This window comes from Haliaeetus albicilla, chromosome 26 (genome assembly GCF_947461875.1).
Source record: "Haliaeetus albicilla chromosome 26, bHalAlb1.1, whole genome shotgun sequence".
Classification (NCBI taxonomy): Eukaryota; Metazoa; Chordata; class Aves; order Accipitriformes; family Accipitridae; genus Haliaeetus; species Haliaeetus albicilla.
The window spans coordinates 210,026-234,008 of NC_091508.1; the positions used below are offsets into that span (position 1 = coordinate 210,026).

At 37.9% G+C, this 23,983-nt stretch overlaps 2 protein-coding genes and 2 long non-coding RNA genes across 6 annotated transcripts in view; 2 read left to right on the plus strand and 2 right to left on the minus strand.

Moving 5' to 3' along the window:
• LOC138682095 (uncharacterized) lies at positions 1-16,799 on the plus strand. 2 transcript variants are annotated; one of them, XR_011322309.1, is made up of 4 exons: positions 1-602; positions 3,439-3,518; positions 11,598-11,694; positions 13,215-16,799. It is a non-coding gene; the product is annotated as an uncharacterized lncRNA (long non-coding RNA). The 2 variants fall into 2 exon arrangements; XR_011322308.1 differs by having other exon boundaries at positions 11,598-16,799.
• TSHB (thyroid stimulating hormone subunit beta) lies at positions 6,039-19,523 on the minus strand. Of its 2 annotated transcripts, none has more exons than XM_069771524.1 (3): positions 19,419-19,523; positions 7,105-7,267; positions 6,039-6,355 (listed from the first exon to the last, which is right to left on the minus strand). In XM_069771524.1, the coding sequence occupies exons 2-3, from the start codon at positions 7,264-7,266 to the stop codon at positions 6,113-6,115; spliced, it is 405 nt and encodes a 134-aa protein (XP_069627625.1). In that variant the 5' UTR covers position 7,267; positions 19,419-19,523; the 3' UTR covers positions 6,039-6,112. The 2 variants fall into 2 exon arrangements, with proteins under 2 accessions (XP_069627625.1, XP_069627624.1); XM_069771523.1 differs by lacking the exon at positions 19,419-19,523 and adding an exon at positions 16,136-16,389.
• The window catches only part of SYCP1 (synaptonemal complex protein 1), a 26,571-nt gene continuing 22,040 nt past the window's right edge, over positions 19,453-23,983 (minus strand). Inside the window, exons 27-31 of the mRNA XM_069771525.1 lie at positions 21,577-21,636; positions 21,254-21,433; positions 20,136-20,279; positions 19,682-19,768; positions 19,453-19,596 (exon numbers count right to left, since the gene is read on the minus strand). Of these exons, the coding sequence (XP_069627626.1) occupies positions 19,453-19,596; positions 19,682-19,768; positions 20,136-20,279; positions 21,254-21,433; positions 21,577-21,636 (615 nt within the window). The remainder of the gene's footprint in view (positions 19,597-19,681; positions 19,769-20,135; positions 20,280-21,253; positions 21,434-21,576; positions 21,637-23,983) is intronic.
• Positions 21,508-23,983, plus strand: part of LOC138682096 (uncharacterized) — a 9,280-nt gene continuing 6,804 nt past the window's right edge. The window contains exon 1 of the long non-coding RNA XR_011322310.1: positions 21,508-23,610. This is a non-coding gene — a long non-coding RNA (uncharacterized lncRNA). The remainder of the gene's footprint in view (positions 23,611-23,983) is intronic.

The window sequence follows — 23,983 nt, forward strand, 5'->3', positions numbered from 1 at the left end:
CTGGGCGGCGCTACCCGCCGGCTCGTAGCGCCGGGGCCGGCCGCGGCGCCCCGGGTGGGTCCGGGGGCGAGTTTTGTCTCTGCGGGCGAACCGGAGGGAGGCCGCGGGCCGTGCGGGTGCATTCTCGTTCCCCGGCGTGAGAGTCGTTCACTCGTTCGGGATTGTGCTTCTCCAAATCGACCCCAGCATGGCCACCGCTGGGCACCTGCGGTAGAGGCCGTGTGCGCTGGGCCGCGAGGAGCAGGCGGCCGCGGCGGGGAGCGGCCGCCCCGGTCCCGGTGGCCCCGAGCCTCGGGGCTTCCGAGAGTCTCCTTACGGGTGGGGGTAGTCGAACGGGGGCGAGGCCCTTGGCTGTAAGCCGGTTAGCAGCAAAGAAGCTGGAGAGAGAGGATGACCCAGTTTTCAAGCCTCTCCCAGGTGAGAGAGGCCTAACGTTTAATGCGACAATAGTATCGGTACTGAAGAGGAGGCCGGTGACGTTTAGAGGACAAATTTGCCTCGGTGCGGATTCCGATCGACCCACCCCCCTGCTAGTCTCCTTTGTGTTCTGTGCTCCCAGGTTTTCTGTGACTTCCTCACCAGGATTAAGATGTTGAGAAGAGGTAAGGATGTTAGGATTGTCTGCAGATCCATTGCTTAGTTGTGTGAAAAGGCATCTTCAGATAAATTAAATGTGAACAGACACCTGACCCTAAGGAATCCTCACCTCAACAGGCTGCTATCACTGGACCCGAGGGTCTTAAGTTGAACACAAATACTGCTGAAAGGCCAAAGGGACAAAGTGCTCCGTGAGTGCGTAAATGTGTATTTAAATAGATGCATTAACACAACCCAACTGTCTTAATTTGGATTTTTCTTAAGTGTAAAAGAAGCCACGTTAGTTATTTTCTTCTCAGTGATTTTGCGTAGGCATTAACCATAGAAGTAGGCTGTTGGTTTTTGCATGCCTATGTTCATACTGAAGAAAATCTGTCAGTCCCAGCCATAAGGGAGCATTATAATAATTTTGCAGTGCTGCTGCTGATGACTGTTAAGTAGGCCTAGTTCCCATTTTTGCTCAGTGCAAGTGCTGTTTAATAGTAAGCTGACTTAAATTTTCCTGTGCTAAATACTCTTTTCAAAGGCTCAGACACCTTGAGAAGGCACTGTCTGACCTTAAAGCTGAAGGTTTTGTTTCTTTGCCATTTACTAGATAACATAATTGCTGCTTTGTTGGGTAAATACCTACTTCCCATTTTTTTCCTGTCATTCTCTATGCTCTTCACAAACCAGAGAGTAGCAATTCATGTTGCAGCTATTTGCTGAGAACTTGGGAGTCCCCAGCTCTTTTGCATCCTGTCACTACATGGTTTTTGCAGTTCTGTTGGGGGCTGAGGAATACCAGACTTTCTCACCCCAGAAAGTCTTTTGTTATCTTAATTGAAACTAACCTCTCTTGGTCCAACAGTTGTAAAAGTAGTCTTGTATACATCTAGCTGTAACTGGATTGTTTAAATCATAGGTGTAAGGGGCATGTCTTACAGAAGGAGGGCTCCTACTGTTTCTGCAAAATCCTCTGGATTTTGTATTAATTGTAAACAGTGTTTTCAGAGAATTTAAATTTTCAAACCTTGCCTGCAAAGGCATTTTTTTATCACCAAATTATACATATGACAATTACAGTTCATGCCTTGTGTAGAATCCATGACAAGCACGCAAATGCTGTCAGCTTATTATTGCAGTTGACTTGGACAAAGCTTTTGCTGTTATCACAGATTGGTTGAGGGTGGAAGGAACCTCTGAAGGTCATCTGGTCCAACCCCCCTGCTCAAGGAGGGCCACCTAGCAGATTCCCTTCATCTTCCACGGAGGCTTTACTGCAGTTGAAATAAAATTAAGGTGTTTGCAATACAGAGTATCAGATTCCAGGAACATTCATGAAAACTGCAAAATTGAAAGCAAGATTTTTCTAAGAAAATTAGATTTCTTATTTGTATCCTGTGAATTCTGGTTCAAGCAAAGTGTGAATGAAAAATCTAATTTCTTGGGAGCTACAATCATATTTCTTAAAATGAATTTGCATAAACAGAAAAAAATATAACTTGCATCTCAGTAGTATTTTCAGGTCTCAGTTAATTTGACCCTGGTAACTCATGAGAATGCAGCAAGCTGACAGGAGATTACTATTTCAGACACTTTTTTGCCAGAGATGGGAACATTTCTTTTCTAATATTCTAGATCATTCATGTTTTGTATATGTCAGAGTTTTGATTTTTAGCTTGATTAAATTGTTTTAAGTACGTTGATTCAGCTTAATGCCCTTTCTGAATGTAATATTTAATTTAAAAATGGAAGTTAGTAGAATTTTATAAAAATGAGCAGTAATGAGTTTACAAAAGAGTACGTAGTATTAACTAGGAATCTGATAGTTTGCCACATATTGACAATTTCTTGTCTGTCATTATATGCTTTGCATTTCAATCTGAGTAAACTTTGGTAATCAGGCTAAAAACTCATCGTGTTTGTCAGAAAAGATGTTTCCAGACTGACTTATTTCTCTCGCATGCTTTGAATGGAGTTGGAATTAATTAACCTGTTTAATAGATGATAGTAGCACAAACAGGTGCTGCCATGGTTGTAACTGATGCAATACAGTGTAGGATTAGAGCTGCATAGTGAATGTATCAGTAGGCTGAAATTACCATTTAGACTTTGCTCCTGTACATGGGAATAAGGTTACATGTGACAAGCATGGCAAACTAAATTATTTTGTCTTTATGATTCCTGCTGCAAAAGAAGAATAATATTACCATTTCATAGTCTTTTCTCCCTCTATGTTAGAAAGGGCTTATTCTATGTAAAGAGATGGTGGTAAGGACATTGGTGCCGAAACATGCCAGGTCATTATCACCTTTCCCACAGAGATGTTGACAATTCAGTTACAGGGTACTAGAAGAGTGGCAATTGAACGTTTATTTATCATCCTCAAAGAGTACATGTTTGGTTCGAGTATCTGTTTCTAAATATTAATTATTTGATGTTTCTGCTAAAAATTAATTTCTACCCTTTTATGCAAAACTTTAAGGCTCTAAGTGTTCTGGCATTTGGCATTGTTTCAGGTTGTACCTTTGATTGCTTGAGGGCCATAATCAATGTAGGTCATTTTTTGTACACAGCATATGGGTCTTGGGGGGGGGGGGCAGAGAGAATTCTTGAGATGAGAAAGGGTGGAGAGTGGGCCATAGATGTCTTGAGCGCTAGTGCCTAACCTCTGTGAGGTACAGGTTAGTAACTGCTACTTTTCATAAGAGATTGCATGAGTGAATGGAGATGCTGCTATGGATGGTGGCAAGAACATTAAATATTCGAGCTTCATCTTTAATGAGGGATGAGGAAGAGCAAGAACTGAATTTTCAGGAGAAAACGTAAGGAAATAAGTTACTTTCTGCTTTATTTCAGCATCACAGTACCTCGTGAGTAAAGTCTGCTGTTCAGTACCTGGTTGACAGTTTGTAGGTATCACCCCGCTGCTAACTCAAGTGCGTAACATCAAACCTGCTGTGCTCAGAAGAAGAATGGCACACTCTTAGCACCTGGGTCCATACACACAGAGGCCATTAAAGGACATTACAAGAGTCTTAGGGCCATCTTGCCAAGATAGGACACTTCTTATTTTCTTTTTAATACTTTTAATCTGTTAACTATGGAGTGCTATGTAAACTTAACATATGCTTCTCTTAGGACTGTTCCTTTTTCTGTCATCTACTTTCCCTTGTTTGCACACTGAACAGTATAGGAGACTATAAAAATTTATTAAAAAAAAGCCCTGCCCTATGGATTTTTCCTAACGGGTTATGTAGTTGTCTCTGGATGCTGTTAACAGTCAACCCCTAAAATGAACTCTTCACAATAGTTCCCTGCTTGACTCTGGGCTTAACTATGGAATGGCATCTCATGCTGCTCCATAAAAAGTAATGAAGTTAAACTCTTGGGAAGGTAGATAAACAGTTTTAAGGTCTAACTGGCACCTATCAGCACCTATCAGCACCATGAGGCTTTTCCCAAGAAGAAATACTGATGTTTAAAGTAACACACAAGAGAATTTTACAAAGTCAGAGAATGTGTAGCAGATGTATGCAACTTCCCTCCTGCACAATCAAAACTGAAACTTTATGTTAATATCAATAAAAGCAGGAGTATGTTAGTAGGTGTGTCATTGGTTTTTGCTATCTTCTGATTTTGCTGAAAGCAAAAATAAACATAAAGACAGACAAATAAAAGAACTACACCAACAGCTGGGTATACAGTGGCTCTGAGGGTTATCAGCAGGTTAATTCTCTGTGGGCACAATGGCAATCTTTGAGTATAGTTGACAGTTCAAACTGGGCACAGCAAGTCAGTCTTCATCTTCCTGGCTCTAGGGGTTGTTTGGGTCTGTTACTTGCCAAAATAAAACAAATCTCTGCCTGGATAATGGAAAAAGCATGAATGCTGCTCTCCTGATATGAACCCCTGGATAAATCTGTTCCACTTAATACTCCACTTTAAAAGTGAAAATTGTTTTTTCATAAAGACACATTTGCAATCACTGAACAACTAAAAGAGAGCTATAGTGAAGTAACCCAGTTTACAAGGCTGGGAAGGGGTGTAAAAAGACAAAGCTTTTGGTAGTGATTTAACACGTTAGTGGCATGTATTACCTGAAAATTATATTTAATGGGGTTTTGAACCTTTAGTGCATCTGCACAGAGCTGCAAATTCTTAGCTCTGAAATATTTTGGGTTTTGTATAGTTACATATTGTTAAGAATCCTTTTACTATCATTTAATTTATTTATATACTTAGATTTCGATTCCCTCCCCGGCTGCATTTGCAAAGACATGCAGAATGGTAGTGCTGTTCCTCAGTTAAGGAAGCATGGAGAATTTTGTCAGCCCTGTTCATGCCTTCAGTGTAGTCTTGCTGTCCTGTCTACAGTACTCCTGCATCAGCAGAGGTCACATTTACTTGAGCAGGGACAATTTAATCGAACTGTGATTTGATTACTCCTGTTGTAGGTGAGGGGCAAAGCTGCAACTCTGTCACTGGATTCTCTAAACTCTTCTACTTTGTTTTGGAATCACTTAAACCAGGTGGAAACTAGGTCTCCTTCTCAGTGATTGGTTTTGTACAATCATAGCTTGCCACAGAGTCATCAGGCCTAATGAAACAATAGCAGCGGGGGGGGGCAGAGAGCAGAGAGGATGGGAATCTCAGTGGAAAAAAAAAAAAAATCTGTTAGTTTACATTTATTTCTTTGTTCCTGGGTCTGCACTTCTCACCTGTGCATGTTCAGCACATAGGGTGGGGGCTCAGCTCACTTTCCCACTCATAAGGGACCAGCTGACCTGTGTGGGGAAAAAGAGTTTTTTCTGAGTTTCACTTTAAGTTTGATGGTATTACACTTCCCTTCTGCAGAACGGAGTAGCAAGATTTGAAGCTCCATTGATTCTTCAGTGCTCATGGAGATAGAAGTTTTTCAAATAATGTGCTTCAATAAAAAAGAGAGACTTACTCCACTAGTGCAGAGACATGAAAAGTATGCCTAATGAACACAGGTCTGGACAACAGCGGTGATGACATAGATCTATCATGTAGATCTGCAAACTGTATGTGCTTAGTCCCCGTTAACTACACTGAAGCTAGAGCCCTCAAAAAACGTAACATTACATATATGGAAAAATACTATTGCTAATATGAAGGCTGTAAGTATATGTCAAAATCTAAATCTAATTAAAATGTTCAATATTAAGAGTATGCATTGCCTTTTTTTAACTCTGAAATATATCAAATGTTTTGTCTCTGAGTATCTTTTCACAAAACACCTCAGATTTATGAGAAAAGGCTTATACATACACAGTCATTTCTCCTTCTTCCCCAAAGTAAATTACAGGTGGGTTCAAAATACCAACCTGCGGTCCTATGATTCTGCTTTGTGCATGTCACAGAATATCCAGTTAATTGAAGTAACTAGTAATATATCTTTAGAATAAAACTTTGTGCACACCAACTTGCAAACCTGTTATGAAATGCACTTTTATTTATGTTTAGTTGTGAGCAGAGAGGTACATTTTGACCACATTCTGTTGGAAGCTTACATGTTACAAAGCTTCTGTGGTTTAGTGCAATAGTTTGTCCTAACCTTCTCGTGAACACAGTCACTATAATCAGTGTTACATTTACCACACTTGCAGCTCACAGCCACAGGGTAGGAATAGTAAGGGATGGTGTGATGAGGACAGCCCGGAATCAGTGCTGTTTGATACAACATCTCTTTGTATGTGCAGACATTCTGGGACAGAGCACTTTTGAGTAGCAGCTTCTTGCCATTGCTGTCCTACAAAGAAAAAAGAAATGCATTGTTTCACTGAAGCATACATGAGTGTCAGAAGACCTCCTTTGATGTTTTCTCAAATGTGCAGAAGGCAAAACTCTTTACACTTAGACTAGCTCTGATATTTTCAGTGTACTTCTGTTCAGATCTGTAATTTTGAATCTGCATCTGACTGGGGCTCTCTACAGCCGTAGAGATGTTCACCTTGCTTATATGGTTTTAACTGATCTGCTTGGCTCACAGCCCTAACAGTGCTTTGTAATGCATATTGGCTGCCTGCTGACCAAGGTGGAACTTAAAATGCTGTGTTCAACAGCGAAGCTCAAGCATAATGTTTGGCATGCCTACTTGTGAGATATTCTCCACAGCTAGCTGTCTTAACAGTAGTGGGAGTAGATGTTACCCAAGTTGTTTACATTAAGTAAGAGTGACTAAATATAATCTGCTTCTCACCTGTTCCATCCTGACCCCACAAACTTACTACAGAGGCTCTGCAGTGACAGCAGCAGCCAATTCTGTGCTATGCCACTGATGTTATTATAAACTCTGAAGTTCTGAAGGCTTGGCATTTCTCATCCATACCTTTGCAAAAAGCTAACTTGAAAACATGATGATAGTGTGATTTTTCTGTATGTGACAAACACTATTACAATTGGATCATTTACACACAATTTTCCAGTGAGAACAGGCACTTGTTTTGCAGTGATGGCCATTATAGAAACAACTGCCTAAAAGAGAGTAACGTCTTGTACCCGAGTCATGCAAAATCCAGCGCAGATGGTGGTGTTGATGGCCAGGCAGTAGGCACATTCCCTTTTCTCCACGTGGATTGTATACTCAGAAGGAGCACAAAGTGATGCTGTTTGACCGAAAGCCAGGCCAAAGAGGAGAGACATCACAAAGAAGAGACTCATGCTAGATGGGGGAAAAACAAAGAAAGCAAACCCTAAGTAAAATTAGATATACCTTCCAGCCCTTTTCTCAGAATTTGACAAGAACAGTTATGATAGTCACAGACTAGACGTAATCTTAACTTTTTTAGCTACAGCCTGACAACTTCTTTCCAATCTTAGACCTTTAATTGAAATAGTACTAACCACTAAACAGAAAAGAAGGGTAAACAGGCCATTAACAACATAAAACAAATTCATTTTTTCCCCACTAAAGCATATTACATGGAACTTTTCACTAATGAGTGATGAAATGCCGACACAGAAGAATAACAGGAGCTAAAGGATTTGAAAATGTGACATATGTGAGAGAACATGAGCTCTAGAATTAACCAGAGATGCTAGAATAATCTCACTGGTTTAAAAATAATTTTCTCAAGAAAGCATCTTATAAAATGTTTAAGAGAGAAAAAGAAACAGCTGTGCATATCAGGCATAACACTGTATTTTTTACTTTCCAGTTGGCTTAGAGGCATGATGAAATGGGAATACTGCCAAGAATTAAATAATAGATGCAAGCAAATTACAATAAAGAACATCAGCAAAGAGTTCAAATCAATGAATTCCCACTTTATCTGTCTGTTGTGCTGACCTCATTTCTCAGACCTGCTAGGGGATCCTGAGAACAAAGGTTTGATTAGTTTCGAGACAATTCCAGGGTCTACTCTGTAGCCTCTAAACTACAAACTTCAAATGACAGTGTCTACAAACATATGGACATCACCCTCTAGTCTCTTCCAGCTGTCAGTTTCCCATAGCAAAAGTCATTCATTACACAGTCTGGTTTACCCTGTAGCTGCAACAATGCAAGTCTGGAAAGACCAACCTCTTGTCAGCTGAATTCTTCCCTATTACAGGAACCTGATTCTGCCTTGAGCTGGGAGAAGCAGTGACCCAGCACAAGCTCTGTGTGTGCTTTATACTCTCCAGCCTAATCTTACTGCTTATATAATTGCATCTGAATTGCTGCTTTCTTATCGCAAAGTCATCTATTGAAAATTCATACTGAACCACAAAGCAAATGTGATAGGAACAAATGTGTCCATAATATCCTAACCTGGAAACTGGAGCTGGAAATCTAATTATTTTAACAGTCATTCTCTCCTCAGGCTTTTAAACTAACCACTGCGTTAAAAAAGTTATTATTGATGAATTTAATCACTACATAGGACAGGAACATCATGATAGGAAGGCTAGCATGGTGTCGTGGTTTAACCCCACCCCTGCCGGTGAGGGAGGGGGAAATGTTGGAGAGACAGCCTTGATGCTGTGTGAGCACTGTGCAGCAGCAGCCAAAACACTGGTGTGTTATCAACACCTTTCTGGCTACCAATACAGAGCACAGCACTAGGAGGGCCTGCTGTGGGGAGAACTAACTCCATCTCAGCCAGACCCAATACACATGGAAATGGAATCATCCTGAATCACATATGATGAATTCCACACCTATGTTTTGCAAAAGTTTAATGAAGTCTGGTTCACTCTGTTTGCTTATTACCAGGCAGGCACAACTGAGAGATGCAGTGCTATACACATAAAGTGACATATCTCAAATCAAAGCAATTGCTCTACAGTATGGTTAGGTACAGCCTGACTTATCTACTCAAACAAAACACACTGAGAAATTATCTGGCCTTGAACCTACTGAGCAAATATTGAAGTAACAAGCAACGCACTCTGAAAGACTAATTGAAAAACTTTTAAGAAATTACTCCTTGTAGCACAATGAGAAGCAAAATATTGCACCACCACCAGTGAAACGGAGATGTCCACAGATGGGGGGAAAAAACACTTGCATTTAGGGCTTTGTGGAACACCTGGGAGGAACAAAAGTAAGAAAGGGTCAACAAAGCCACTGTCCTCTACTACTTCATCAGCGTCTGGCCAGCCTTCTCACTATGCTTATTCACCGCTGCTCTTTTCACACCTACCCTTTCAGTTAATCACCTAAATGCCATTTGGACTTTAATCTGATGTATGTCTTGTGCACGTCAACCACATTCTTGATTTACATAGCCATAAGAAATATAATAAAGTTGAGTTTGAGCTGGTAAACATGGTCACTTTGGGCTGTTGGAGGAGAGATCCAGTCAGTCCGGACTGGTGTTTAGCCAGTTCCTGAGTAACATTGTCTCCTTTTCCTGTGGTTTTGGACTGCTGCACACAGCTTTATGTCCTGGACTAATTCTCCAAGGTTTTTTTTGGATAATATGATAGAGTTCTTGTTCTATTAGGACTAGCGAAATGCTTTCTGTTTTCATGGAGTTTTTAATTCTGGGTTAATTTCTACCATATAACTTCTCAGGAATTAAATATAGCTCTTTCTGGCTTAAGGACATGAGCAGAGTATTAATTGTTCTCTCAGTAACATCTGTCCACCTACACTTAGCAACAGAAGTATAACACTTATTTTGCTACTACTCCAGTATGTTATTTAACTCTATATTTTTCTGACATATTTTAAATGCAGTTAAACATACAGGCTATATGAGTATACACATACACACACCTATATGTAGATACTGTGTATATATATACACACACATTATATATACGCATACACATTACATATAAATGGATGGATTTGGTGGTTTAAAACTTTAATCACAGAAAAGAATGTTCATTCTTGGAAAATCTTTAGAGTATTTCAAAGGAGACAATGATCTGAAAGGAAAAGGAAACGACTCATACAACTAAATCCTGGAGAGGACAAAAAGTGCTCAAAATAATAATAAAAAATAGCATTCCTAAAGCAAGAATATCACATGACCCTTGCATGCACAGCTGAAGTAGGTACAGCTGATTCTTTTCTCTAAAGATTTCACAGTGATTTACAAGCACAGCTTTAGGCAGTTGGAGCTATATGTGTATACACTGGTCCTGACAGGAAGACCCCCACATCCAGGTTTAAAGTGTCCTCAACATACACTGTAAGAACATAGGCAGAGGACAGATCAGAGTATGAAGGCATGTATCTTTTGCTGCTTCAAAGTGCTAATTTCTCTGATTTGAGAAAAATGGGCATAACAGGGCAGGGAGGGGGGCAGGGAGGAATTCAGATTAGGGTAAAAAAGGATTAAGAATTTGCTTTAACAAGATTTAGGGAAATGTCTGCAAACATCAATAGTGAAGAAAAAAGAATTATAACAATGCTTGAAACTGTCATAGTGAGGATGAGAAAGAGAATGCAACACTAAAAACTATAGCAATGAAAAAAAGGAAAACAAACAACAATCGCTGTTAGAAATAAGAAAATGTAGAAAACTCGCATGGGAAGCTGGAGACTAGGAAATAAACTTCTGTCAGGACAGAGGCCAGCAGTAATGTCAAGGGACATTAGTAGATGAAGACAAGCTGTTGATGTAGAGTAAGTGCAATGTCTTCACTAAGTACATGTGCATTTGAAAATGTAGTGGCTGAACAACCAACATAAACATTTGCAACAAAAATTATTAAATAAATTGTATAAGGAATAAATATTTTTAAATCAACATCATTAGCTAGCTAATGCTAATTTCAACAAGTCTTGGAATACTGAGGAAATTTCAAAACATTAAGAAAAGGGCTAATACTATGCCAATATTTAAAGAGAGAATGTTGACCCAGGTAACTCTCAACCAGCTAGCCTGACATCTATCGCTGATAAATCAGGTAATATAACAGAAAGTTGATACAGGATTTGAGCAATAAAGAATTAACGGATGAGAACACAATTAATGCCTGTCAAGATGGTGTTACATAAAATAGGTCATGCCACACAAACCTGATTTCATTCTTTGAGGTGATTACAAATTTCGTTGTTAAGGCAACTACGTAGATGTAATGTCCTTAGTTCCATCTGTCCAGAGCCCTACTGTTGTGAAGATTTAGAGCTATTAAGCAGAGTCCAATGTGGTGTATGCTGAATGTCAGGAATTACTAATCACTGGAGCAAGTAGTATAATTTCAGCAGTGCATTTATTCACTGCAACTTTTTTACCCAGCCTCTGCATTACAGAAATATTTGACCAAGTATGAAGAAAGAAAATTCATTTATCTGGAAGCACAGTTAATTAGTCTGAGCGGCCCTTGAGACTAAGGTGCTCATACTCAGGTTAGCTCCACACCGATATGGACACAGGACCTCTTGGCTACTACCTCTTCTTTGCTGGCATCATGTTAGCCTGCCCATCTGTCAGAGATGCACTAAACATCACCAGAGTGATATACACATTCACATCTCTTCAGTAACTTACACAAACTATTAAGCTGGTAGAAAAACTTTTCCTTGATTGTCCTTCTGTATATGATCCCAGAGTTCATTCACTATTGACTTCTCTGAACACTTGATGTGAGCAAGATCCCACTACCTACTGGGAGCAGCAAGACAAAAGGCTCTGGTAGGACAACAAAGTAAGTCCAGTGTGGCAATCTATGAGCGCCAAAGGCTTCTTTCATACAGTTTCCTAAAATCCGTAGTTAAAAGTCTGATGCTTATGATCAATTTCTTTGGTTGCCCCCTTGCTGACCTGCAAACTATTCAGTGACAGAAATTTTTAATGTTCTTTTACAGCCATCAGCTTTGTAGCCGTGTTCTGGAACAGCCAGTTACACTGTTAATTATTTATCTTTAACCTTTCTGTTGACTAAACCAATCCATTCACTGACATCAGTTGTTTTACACTTTCATTAAGTGAAAGGCAGTATGCTGATGTTGTACAAGAAGTGTTTTAAGTTATCTCTGTAAACAGAATTTAGTAATGATAAAATTATTGGGTTCATTACCCAGGAATCTCTATAATGGGCTGGAGAAATTCAGTGCATACCAGAAGCTTACGTATAGAAGTAATTTAATAGGATTCTCTGTCACTGACCAACACCTAAGATAAATGTAGGAACAATGAGAAGTTATCACACGTTATTCCTACTCACTCTTCCCCTGTTAGTAGTACAACACAATGAAAACTGTGATCTTACGAGCAGGTCAATTTACAGAGCAGAGTAACTCCTGTTTCCACTGCACATAGCACTGTGGATATTAAAATAAAAACATGTCCATGCTTGCAAACAATAGAGAATTAGAAGCTGTGCTGATGAAAAACAGACAAAGCCAGTCAGATTTCTAAGATCAGTATTCTGGTAGAGGAATTACTTCCAACCCCATCCTGTTGCAGACCTCCACTGATAAAGGAAATAAGATCCTAATATGCTGCCATAGAAACAAGTGTTTTGCCAGGTTTTGCATTTAAACAGACTGTGGCTGCTGAATTTTCAAAGCTTATCTGTCTGTTGCAAGTCTCTCTGTAATAGCTTGAAACATAGCTCTCATCTCTTAAATTTATATTCACAGACGCCTGCTCCTCTCTTCCTTTCCTAGGATTAGCTGCAGCATTTCCTATCAACCACAGATTAAAACAGCAATTCTCTTTGTTGCATATCGTATGCTAATGATCTCCACTTATGGTCTGAAAATACTTCATAATCCTATTTGCTGTTTGGCTCATATGATAGACCACTTTGTATTTGGTTTCATTTCTTTGGAAAGTGCTAGATATGTCTGTTATTCTAAGATATACAATTGCTACACTGAGGACAAAATCTAAAAAACAAACAAACAAACAAACAACAACAAGCCAGAAGCCTTCTGCAATATTATCAAGGATGAATGACTATACCCACCCAATATCATAACAATGCTAAGGGGTAAAAGTCACAGACACTTTTCAGTTTCTAAGGGTTGTAGTGTTCTCCTGATTTGACTGGCAATCTGATAAGTAGTCAGTAGGTAATCAGACAAGATCTTCACTGATGAAGATCTGGTATGGAGACTTGACACTATGTGTGTACAATTGACTTTTTTTCAGATCAGAATTTAAGCTAAATTATATATGCTCAGTAAGAACACTGGGGTATGTTTCTGTTTCTCCTTTTAGGCTTTGGGCATGCAGTCCTGTCAGACGCTGCTCTTACCCAATATGCATTCCTCTCTTAGGCAACCCCATATGCCCACCTGAAAAAGAAGAGTCTACCACAGCTATGGCAGACTGTGAAGCCTGCCAAAGTGAATGCCTCCCAATGAGGAAGCCACTCTCAGATTCCGACTAAAAATTAAAGTGGCTGTAAGGAAGGAAAAGGGAAGACTGTTTTTCCTCATGAACCCTTCCCCCATCAAGATACTCCTGGTAGAAGCAAGGCAAACTAAATACTTTGATATCTTGGGACAGGAAAGGTGGAAGGAATAACACTGTTATTCATAGTGGTTTTTTTCTTGTTAGAGACATTTAACTCCTGTAGCAGTTATTTTTTCTTAAATCCTTTTAGTTTAGAAATTTAAAGGAATATTATTGTTCTAGAAATAGTTGTGCTTTATAATAACTATCAATCACGCATACCTGAGGATTTTTTTAATGTATCTTTTAAATCAAGATTTTAATATCTTCCTTACATATGCTTGGGGAATACTGTTTAAAGCAATCCTCCCAGTACAGTGTCCGATTCTGAAAAAGCTACTTTTTAAAGCCACTGTGAAGAAAGATCAGCAACTGCCGACATGTAACATTCCCCTTCCTCTTGTATTACCCAGTTAGTTTCAGTGGGGTGAGGTCAGCACTAGTGTGGGTATACTGACTAATCTCTAACCCCAGTGCAACTTCACTGGTTTCCATAGAGACATTCCCGTGTTTCGCCCAGCCCTGCTGGGAGGTATTGGAGAGTCTGAACAAACACGCACATACTCAGACATCGGATCTGTTACTCAGTACCACCTGCGAGTCTATATGCTCCTGCATTTGTCAGCTTGGGTGAGTCCTGAAAGTGTGATTTTCTTAAGATTTGTTCTTATTTTCCGCATTCTATTTTGCACGCTCTGCTCTTGCAGCTTTTACCAAAACAGATTTTTTACAAACCATGTGGAAGTAACTATCAGTAGTGTCAAGTAACAATTACAATGTACCTGGAAGTGCTTGCATACTAACCCCCTACTGTAGTTTTAAATTCTGGCAGTGGTTACATTCTTCTTTTTTAAGTGAGATACAAAATGTGGGTTTTCTCAAGTTCTCAAAATAACCTTGTGGTCTGACTTGTAATACCTGTAATATTGTATCAAGTTTTCTCACAATTCTAGAGTATTCCTTTTCATGACATAAAAACCACTGTTGCCACAATATACTGTGCATTTAACAACAAAGAAAACAGACCAAAGAGCTATTTTTTTGGACCACTTGCTGGGGGAAGGCCTTTCTTTATACAGTGCTACCACAAGGTGTGACACTCTTGCTGAATCTCTCAGTATTATCCAGTATAGAAGTTAAATGTAAGTACTGTGTAGTAAGAGGGGTTGGAACATTCATTTAAAAAATTCAGCTTTTGAGTAAAGTCCCAACACTCCCTACTAATGAAATAACAAGCTAAGAGTTTTGAAATTTCCTGTGCTTAATAAAGCCATGATGGCCAAATGATAGTGACTTGACATTTGAATATTTTATGAGAGATCCAAGACAAGCATTAGAATAGGTAAATGCTCATTATTTGTCTTCTCAGACTTAGAACTGAATTTTCAATTCAAGTTTGTAGACCTTCCCCTCTTATGCCTTTGTTTTAGGCTGTTGTAACAAACAGGTGCAGCAAAAAATTACTTATCATACACAAAAATTAATTCTCAATTAAAAGCAAGTAGCTGGACCAGAAATTTGAGATCAGGCATTAAACATATGGCCAAGATAAGTATTTAAATGGAATCAGCGCTTTTTTTTTTTTTTTTTTTTAAAAACATACATTCTATAATCTACAGACCCAGGGCTATAGACTCAGTTATCCAGTAAGTAAATTCTAATATTCTTTCTAAAATATATCAAAACAGATAGGGTTTCTATTTAAATATCTCTTTAGTCAGAAGTCTACCTTAGGTATTCAAGCCTTCTCATCAAAACCCAGGATATATAGAGAAATTAAATAGAATGTTTACTTTAAAAGAAAACACAAAGACAAAAATGTTTTAATTCTAAATTCTAGTTTCAGTTGCTAACCCCACCAGACTTGCAGATCTTGAGGTTGTCAGGGAAGAGGCTAAAAGCTCAAGATGAGTAAGGTCTGATTTGACAACCACTGGAAATAGTGAAAAGAAACCTCATAATTCAATATCCTATTATTTGTTCCCAAGGCAATTCAGAAAAAAAGAGGAAAAAGCAGATTAAACAAATAAACCTGCTGCTGAACAAGAAAAGTGAGACAATATAATGAATGGAATTCAACCTATGCATTTTCTAATCCTCTTCTCTTGTTGTTACCTTATGGCAAAGTACTTTGCTCAGGCCAAAGATTATGTATTTCTTGTAAAAGAGACCATACAAACAAAGACAGAGAGTGGATCTGGAAAAACAATAGCAACAAGTTTTATAGCATCCCGTATTTCAGCTAAAGTCAATCAAACCAAGGTGCAAAATGCAGCTACCAGCTGGAATATAGAAGGATCATAATGGATAGAGGCATGTCACATCTGGCACGTTGCATGTAACACCATTCACTACACTAAGAAGTCTTCAGATATCACAAGGCTCAAGTTGGTTGTCACTCTGCCACCTCAATTTTTATCATTTAAAAGAGTTGTGAGTCAAACAACATCAGAAACGCTGAAACCAAGCAATCAAGTTTTCACAACCATATCAGTAAACATCCTTGAAGCTCTGACTCCAAATCATACAACCCAGGCTTCAGGCAGGTGTCACTACACATGACAGCAGCATTTCCTTGAATTGCTGGGGCCAGACCTGTTTGTCTTAGTTGAAGCCAAAGAACAGATGGAGAGCTGTATCAAGAAATTGATGACGATATAAATGTTCGAAGGACTAGGACATACCGTTCTGTGAATGGGGTGGGTGAAGAAGTGAGAGCAGGAAAGTGACAGGATCTGCCATAGAAAAAAAGGAAAAATATTTGAAGTACTAGAGAAAAATACAAGTGCACACATGGTAAATAAGGATGACAGGAAAAAAGAAAGCAGATGTGGTAGGCCAGAGTATTGCTTACCCTCCTTGAAGAAGTATTTGACAGAAAAGGAACTGGAGACCTGTTAGCAATATTATGAAGCAAAGTAGTAATATATACCAACATTTCCAAATGCTTGCTTTAAGTTAGGGTAACCTGATATTGACAGACTTCCTGTTGGAAGCTGCAGGTCCTCAGCTGCACCATTGAAAGAACTAATAAATCAGTATCTGTCTGCACAGTCATTATCAATTATATTCTTGCTTGGAAGAGATATTATACCTCCGACACTGAAGGCCACATCTTCCTTAGGATTGATTAGTAAAGACCCAGAGTGAAAAGAAATGTGACAAATATATCATGTATATGTATTTCACTGGAAATAACAATGAAAAAAGGAAATATTCTGTTTGATAACTTGTTAGCTACATTTATTGGCACAGGTTAATATAAATTTTAAAACCTAGTGAAAAAGGCATTTAGAAGTAAGCTTACCTTGCTGATACTTTTAAATAACGCATGTTTATATAAATATATATATGTGTGTGATGTGTGTATATATGTAACTTTACTTGTAGTAAATGGGACTAGCCAGTAACAAATACAATGGCTAATGTCAGAATATAGCCTTTAAAACTTAATAAAATTCCACAGATAAAAATGTCAATATTCACTACTATGAATAGCTGCTAACTGGTAGCTTTCAATTTTTACTTTTTTGAATTGTGTGCTACCTGAAGGATTCACAAGCCAAAGCACATGCATTTATTAATTTTTATTTGCTCTTCTGATGCAAACTGGATTAATGCCTAACATAAAGTTGTTTATGTTTTTAGTTTTATATACAGTCCATTCACAGAAACAGGCACAGTATGAGGCAAATATGATTTTACATCCTTCCTAGTTGATTACCTCTCCTGTAAGCTTTCTATAGTGGTACTAACAGTATTTTTGTAATTTTGCAGATGATTTATACAATACACCTCATGGCACACTCATGATACCAAGAGGACTATACGATGTACCATGGATTCACAACCCTGCCACAACAGTACTGGAAAATAATGAGGTCCCAACTGATTACTTACCATTTGATTCTAGATGTGGGCAGTACAGACTTGAATTTTTACCTGTTCAAGTGGAAAGACTTTTCTCCACCTTCAAGACATTTTAATTACTATAAGACTCACTGTGACATGCAGAAACTCTTACAATAGTTAATTAGCATTTCTAATTCTTACCGCTTAAGTTTCTTGTAATTTATTCTATAATGTCAGATACTGTACCTATACCACTATACTGGAAATCATGTTTGGTAGACACCAAGAAAAAACATTTATTTTTTCATGTAAAGTCTCAATGAACAATCATTTAAATCCTATTTTTTATAGTAAGGCATTCAAATATCACATGTTCTGGAATTAGCAAAGCTATGAACGTGGGTAGGCTAGGCTTGATGTGGATTTTGAATCTTAACTTCAAGATTGCAAAATTATAGTTCATGGATCTGTATGTAAGCCATAGCTGAGAAGACTAGATAGTAGAAGTCTCATTATGCTCAGAAACAACTGGAATTTTCATTCCTGATTGCTCAGTAACTGGCTTGGGAGTCGAGTCTACGTATCTGCTGAAGATATCAACAGCAGCAACAGTCAAAATTAGAAATATGGCAACTTGAACTGAAGTAACAAACCTTGGCAAGTATTTAGATCTTGTATAAAACACCACCCCCTATTAAAATAAATGACAAACTGCAGATATATGTTACGCTTCTGGTGACTGCATTTTCTTCTCCCTGCAAAGTAGCTGAGGAGGTATTAGTAAGTAACATCCCGAACTGAAATGAAGAATAACTGACTTAGCACGATTATTTCACACTACTTACAGTAAAATAATCTGTCTTGGAAGAACAGACATCTGGAATTTGTGTGTTATAAGAAGCTTCTCTGTTCTACATTTGGTCTAATTTACGCTATTTAAGTGGATACATTACAAAACCTCAATATTCTGCAAACATATGAAATAGCTTTCCAGCAAGAAAAGTCATTCAAACTTCTCAGAAAATTTGCTTGCATAACAGATTCCATTTCCAGATATGGATGAAAAAACCATATATTCTTTCAGTTCTTTGGAGAATATTTGTCAGTTACATACAATAACAAAATCATTATTATCACTGCTCAACCAATAAGGCATAAGGAACCTAAACTACTAGCCTATACATAAAATTACTACACAAAAAGATGAAATACATATGTTTTGCTGCCCACTTCAGATGAATTCAGGATTTTGATTTTTCATAGTATTTTAAGATGTACCTGTAGTTATCTCTAGGCTCCGAAGCACGTTGTTGTTTTTGGGAAACCAAGATTAATCAAGGATTAACACAGAAATATATGTTGTTCTAAACTACTCTTACACTTATGTGGTGGAAGCTGTTAGCCCTTAGGAGGGCTGCCTGGTGATTTAAATCTGTGTTCTAACACATAAAGCAACAGCATTTGGTCCCACACTTCCTGTTTCAAATAAACAATTTAATGACATCTTAACATTGTTTTTACAATCTTAAAACGTGTGCATATGTTATTCCTTACCAAGCTGAAATCTTTTTAAACTGATGTAATTCTATTGAAAATTCAATTTTAAAAATTTCAAAACTGTTTTAACATATCAAATAGTAGCTACTGAAAAAAAACAGTCTAAAAAGACAGTTCTAATAACACTTAAAATGAACAAAAAAGCAAGATGACTTCAGGTAAAAGTCCATGCATTTCAACAGCTTTGGTATTTCTTTCAATAAATACTATCCTTTTGTGAATAATGTATTAAGAAAAAGAGAGTAAATTTAAAAGAACAAAACCGAATTTCTTTAGAAATAGTGGGTTTAATGCCAGACTTTTTTTTGTTTGTTTTTGAAACTGCTTTCTATGTAGTTACACTTATTTCAAAATTTTAAAATGGGCTAATTTGTCTCCTGACTTCTTATAGCATAGGGAATGAAATGTAGCAAATGCTATACAGGTAGATGTAGTTATGTATCTATAAAGTTTATGTATATAAAGGAAACGAATGTAGTATTAAACATACTGAGTATGACAGAAAAATGCAACAATGTACTAACTCTGAAAAAATACTACTAGTGTGGTTGTACTAACCAAATAATGCTAGGGCACTAGTAATTTTTTCATTTTAAGTGAAGAGCTTTTCAGCTTCTTTAATTTTTCTTTTCCTGTCCATTTTAGAAACTGCAGTCCATCCAGCCTCACGCATTTTTCTCATGGTTGTTAGTTTTAGTACAGAGCCTGGAGTTTTCAGGTTTGATGAAGCTGGTTTCTAAAAAGAAAAATAAAGCCATCCATCAATTTCTACAACCAATTTGATTAACTGTTTGTTCTGATGTGAAGAAAAGCTAAGGTACCTTTTTTGGTGTCATGGCATATAATTGTGAAGCTTGAGGATAATCTTTGTACAATTTTTTAAACATTTCTTCCTCTGAGACTATGCTCTTAAATTAAAAATAAAAAAGTTACTTAATCACACCATATTAAAAAAATATAGTTTCTTTCCCCTAGGAATATTAGAGTATGGGGAAAAAAAAAAAGTTAAGATGTTACTACGAAGCCTCAACAGTTCAATAAAAACAATGTGAAAAATCATTATAAAAATATGTATTTTTGTATAGCGGTCCTCTGTTTGTCATATGGTTACTAATTATGTACATATAAATAGAATTCCAATAAGAACCAATGAAATAAAAATATATACGTAAATATTGTCTTGGATACAGAACCCCACATGGTTTATATACATTCTTAGATATAGCAGTGTGCATACAGAACTGTTAAGTACACAATTTGTCCTCTGATTTTTACCAGGAGGTCACTGTGTTCAGAGCTATCTGACTGAGCATCTAGCTGTAGAAGCACTTTTTGCTTTTTCCTCATGTACTGTTCTGAATGCAGATTTGTGCTTTCACTTTGCAGTTTATGTATTGGAGGAGTCTTTATAATATATGTCTGGGAAAGAAAAAGATAGCATTTAAAATTGTATTTTCAGTGGTAATTACAGAATCTAAAACCAAATTCATAACCCACTTTACAGACTGAGTATCCAGGAAGACACTACAGAGATGCTGTGAAACAATTTGCTTCACATTTTGGATGGAAAGATAAGACCCAAACAAAGAAAAAAAAAAAACCCCAAACTTTTTTTTGTTGCCAAACAGGGAGAATGAACAGGAAGCTGTGGAAGAACTGAGTTTTATGGCACACTATATCTAACTTCTTCATGCTTATCTGCAGAAATTCAGGTTATTCTGAACTGTAGTCACTACATGCAGACTATAATCAACATTTAATAAAACACAAACAAACTGCAGGAAAAAGCTTTCAGAAAGACATCAACAGTGATATCAAGAACAAGATTGTTTTTACTTAAATAGTTCTTTCACGAGAAGTTAAACTTTTCAGAAACATTGTAGTGGAACAGTGCAATCCTTTTTTAGAAAGGATAACATAAAAATGGTAGTTGTTTCTATTGTTAAGATATAAACATCACATGTGAGCTTCTGACAGGCTAGAAGCATAAGGTTTTACAGTTATGATGAAGCAGCCAGGAATACTTTGATAATTTTTACAGCTACACAAGATATTTTTTGTTCCACAGAAAAATGTGCCTTTACAAACAGACAACGCTTTTAAGACTAAGTAAAAGAATTCTAGAGACATCAGTAAATTCAGTCCCTCTAGGACAGGAATTGTTACTGATCAGTAACAGCCAAATTACATAACTGAGCAAGAAAAATGACACAGTGGGAGCTCTTACACAAGCTGCTTTCTAATATTGCTGTGGAATACTTTTTTTTTTTTGTGGCTATCTACCTTTTAAATCCCTGCTTATCGCAACAAAAAATAAATAAGCATCTACAGAGAAGTAAGAAATACAGTCATAAAAATAAACCAAGAACAATTCACTATTATGAGTTACAAACCTTTAATGATGGACTACCCAAGGGACTTTTTGCAGATACCAAAGGAGACATTTTTTTCTTTTCCATCATGTTGACTTTTGTAGGAATATCATTAGGAGACTTTTTATTTTTTACATTAATAGATTCACAGTCTAGATCTAAATGAGGCTTAGGAGTCTCAGCAAAATGAGTTTGTATTTTCTAGAATTAAAAAAAGGTTTAAATTAAAAGCATTTCAATGTCTTTTTTCAATTTTACATAATTTATCATGGAACTTCAATTAGATTGCATATGTATAAATATTAACAAATTCTAAAAATAATTAATGATAAGGTTAAAGCTACCTTGTGCTTCTTTTCATTTTCAGGAGCCATATTTTGGGGGGGTTCTTTTGCAAGATTCTCCTAAAAAGAGTTATGTGACAGGAAGTAAATATTTTATTTGAATTCAGTTGAAAATCTTCTTGGTGTAATTACAGAACACAGTCCACAATCATACTCTGTTACAAAGTTCACACAAATATATGACTCGGATTTAGTCAAACTGCAACATTCAAAAGACATTACTTTTGTATTCGCAGTTTCATTTCTTATACAACTTCTCCCATCTGTGCTAAGGAACCTACATGCTATCCCTTTTTAATGAGAAAACAGGATACAATTTTTATCACAGCTGTATTTAAAAGAGAAAGAACTCCATTTTCTAGTTGTTATTTCATGCAAGAAACTAGAAGCATTCTTGTTTACTGAAGTAAATGTTCCTTTGCTGTCTTTTTAATTCTGTTTTGCATTTCTGTTGTCAGCTGAAAAATACTATATAGCGACCACAAAAATCAGGTTAGAATGGTAAGGTTAGAATGGACCTCTGGAGATCATCTAGTCCAATACCCCTCTTCACAGCAGAGTGAACTACAGTATGTTGATCAGGACTGTGTCCAACAGGGTTTTGAATGTCTCCAAGCATGGAGACTCCACAACCTCTTTGGGCAACCTGTTCCTGTGTTTTATCTCCCTTAGAGTAATGAGAGTTTTTTCTTGTGTTTAAATGCTATTTCTTGTACTTTGTTTTGTTCCCATTGTCTCGTCCTTTCACAGGATACCACTGAGAAAGTCTTGCTCCATATTTTTACTCCCTGCCATCAGGTATTTATATACAGTGATAATACACCCCTGAGCTTTCCCTTCTTGAGGCTAAACTACCTCAGCTCTCTCAGTCCCTCTTTTCTGTCAGATGCTACAATCCCTTAATGATCTTGGCCTTCTGCTGCATTTCCTCCAGTATGCCCTTGTCTGTCTTGTACTGGGCAGCCCAGCATTATTTCAATAATACTCAAAATGTGGTCTCACCAGGGCTGAGTATAGGAAAAGGATCAGCTCCCTCAACCTGCTGGCAACACTCTTCCTAATGCAGCCTCAGACACTGAGTGCACTTCTGGCTCATGTTCAACTGGCTGTTCACCAGAACTCCAGGGCTTTTCCTGCAAAGCTGCTTTCAATCCTGTCAGCAAATAACCTGTACTGGTTCTAAAAGTTATTGCTTCCCCAGTGCAGGACTTCACATTTCGCTCTGTTAAACCTGATGGGATTCCTGTTCACCCATGTCTCCAGCCTGTTCAGATCCCTCTGAAAGACAGCATAACCACCTGCTGTATCAACCATTTCTCCTAATTCTGTATCATCTGCTGAGGCTGCACTCTGTCCCATCATCTATGTCATTAATGAAGATGTTAAACAGTATTGGACCCAGAATCAATGCCAGGCGTACATCACTAGTGACTGGCCTCTGGTGGGACTTTGTGCCACACTAACTGCAAACCATAAGCCCAGCAGTTCAAACTAGCCCAGCTAGTTTTCAATTTACTTTACTGTCCACTCACCTAGCCCATATTTTATCAGTTTGCCTAGAAGGCTGTTACAAGAGACAGTGCTGAAGCCTTAATAAGGCTGAGATAACAACATCCAGTGTTCTCCCCTCATCTGCCAAGTCAGTCGTACAAGCCAATCAGGTTGGTTAAGCACAACTGCCCCTTCATGTAAGTCTATGCTGACTACTTGAAATCACCTTCTTGTCCTTCATATGTTTGGAAATGGTTTCCGGGATTATTTGTTCCATCACCTTTCCAGGGACTGAGGTGAGGTTGACTAGCTTACGTTTCATCACATCCTCCTTCTTGCCCTTCTTGAAGTTAAGTGTGACATTTGCTTTCTTCAAGTCCTCAGGAAGCTCTGCCAGTCACCACGACCTTTCGAAGATAATCAAGAGTGGCCTTGCAATGATACTGGCCACCTCCCTCAGCCCTTGTGTGTGTATCCCATCAGATCCCATGGACTACATACGTCCAGGTTAAAGATCCCTAAACTGATCCTCCTCCACCAAGGGTAAGTCTTCCTTTCTCCAGACTTTCCATTGAAAAACAGCCTTTTCCTTGTCCTTTGTCATCAGAACTCCCGCCACATTCAGCAGCAGGTCCTGTAGAAGCCTTTCTTGATGCCCTTCACTTCTCTTGTCAGTTTTACCTCCAGATTTGCTTTGGTTTTCCTGATATCATCCCTGCAAGCTTGGACAGTTCTTCATAGTGTTCCAATTTCTCCCTGCTTCCCTCGTACTTACCAATTAAGGAGTAATGCAAAACATTCACTACCACCAGAAATGAGACATAATGACTTCAGAGAGCATCAAGCTCTTGAAATCAGATAGCAAGTGAGAGCAAGACCTAGAATCAAAAGTGCACTTCACAGCTGTCATTATTAT

Bases quoted from the DNA above. Each gene is read 5' to 3' on its own strand.
- TSHB (XM_069771523.1), bottom strand. From the start codon at position 16,389: ATGTTGGTATATATTACTACTTTGCTTCATAATATTGCTAACAGGTCT. The intron at 7,268-16,135 runs GTATGTCCTAGT...TCCCCCATCTAG, and splicing joins CCCACCCCATTCACAGAACG to CATGAGTCTCTTCTTTGTGA. The intron at 6,356-7,104 runs GTACAAGACGTT...TTTTCTTTGTAG, and splicing joins CTGGATTTTGCATGACTCGG to GACAGCAATGGCAAGAAGCT.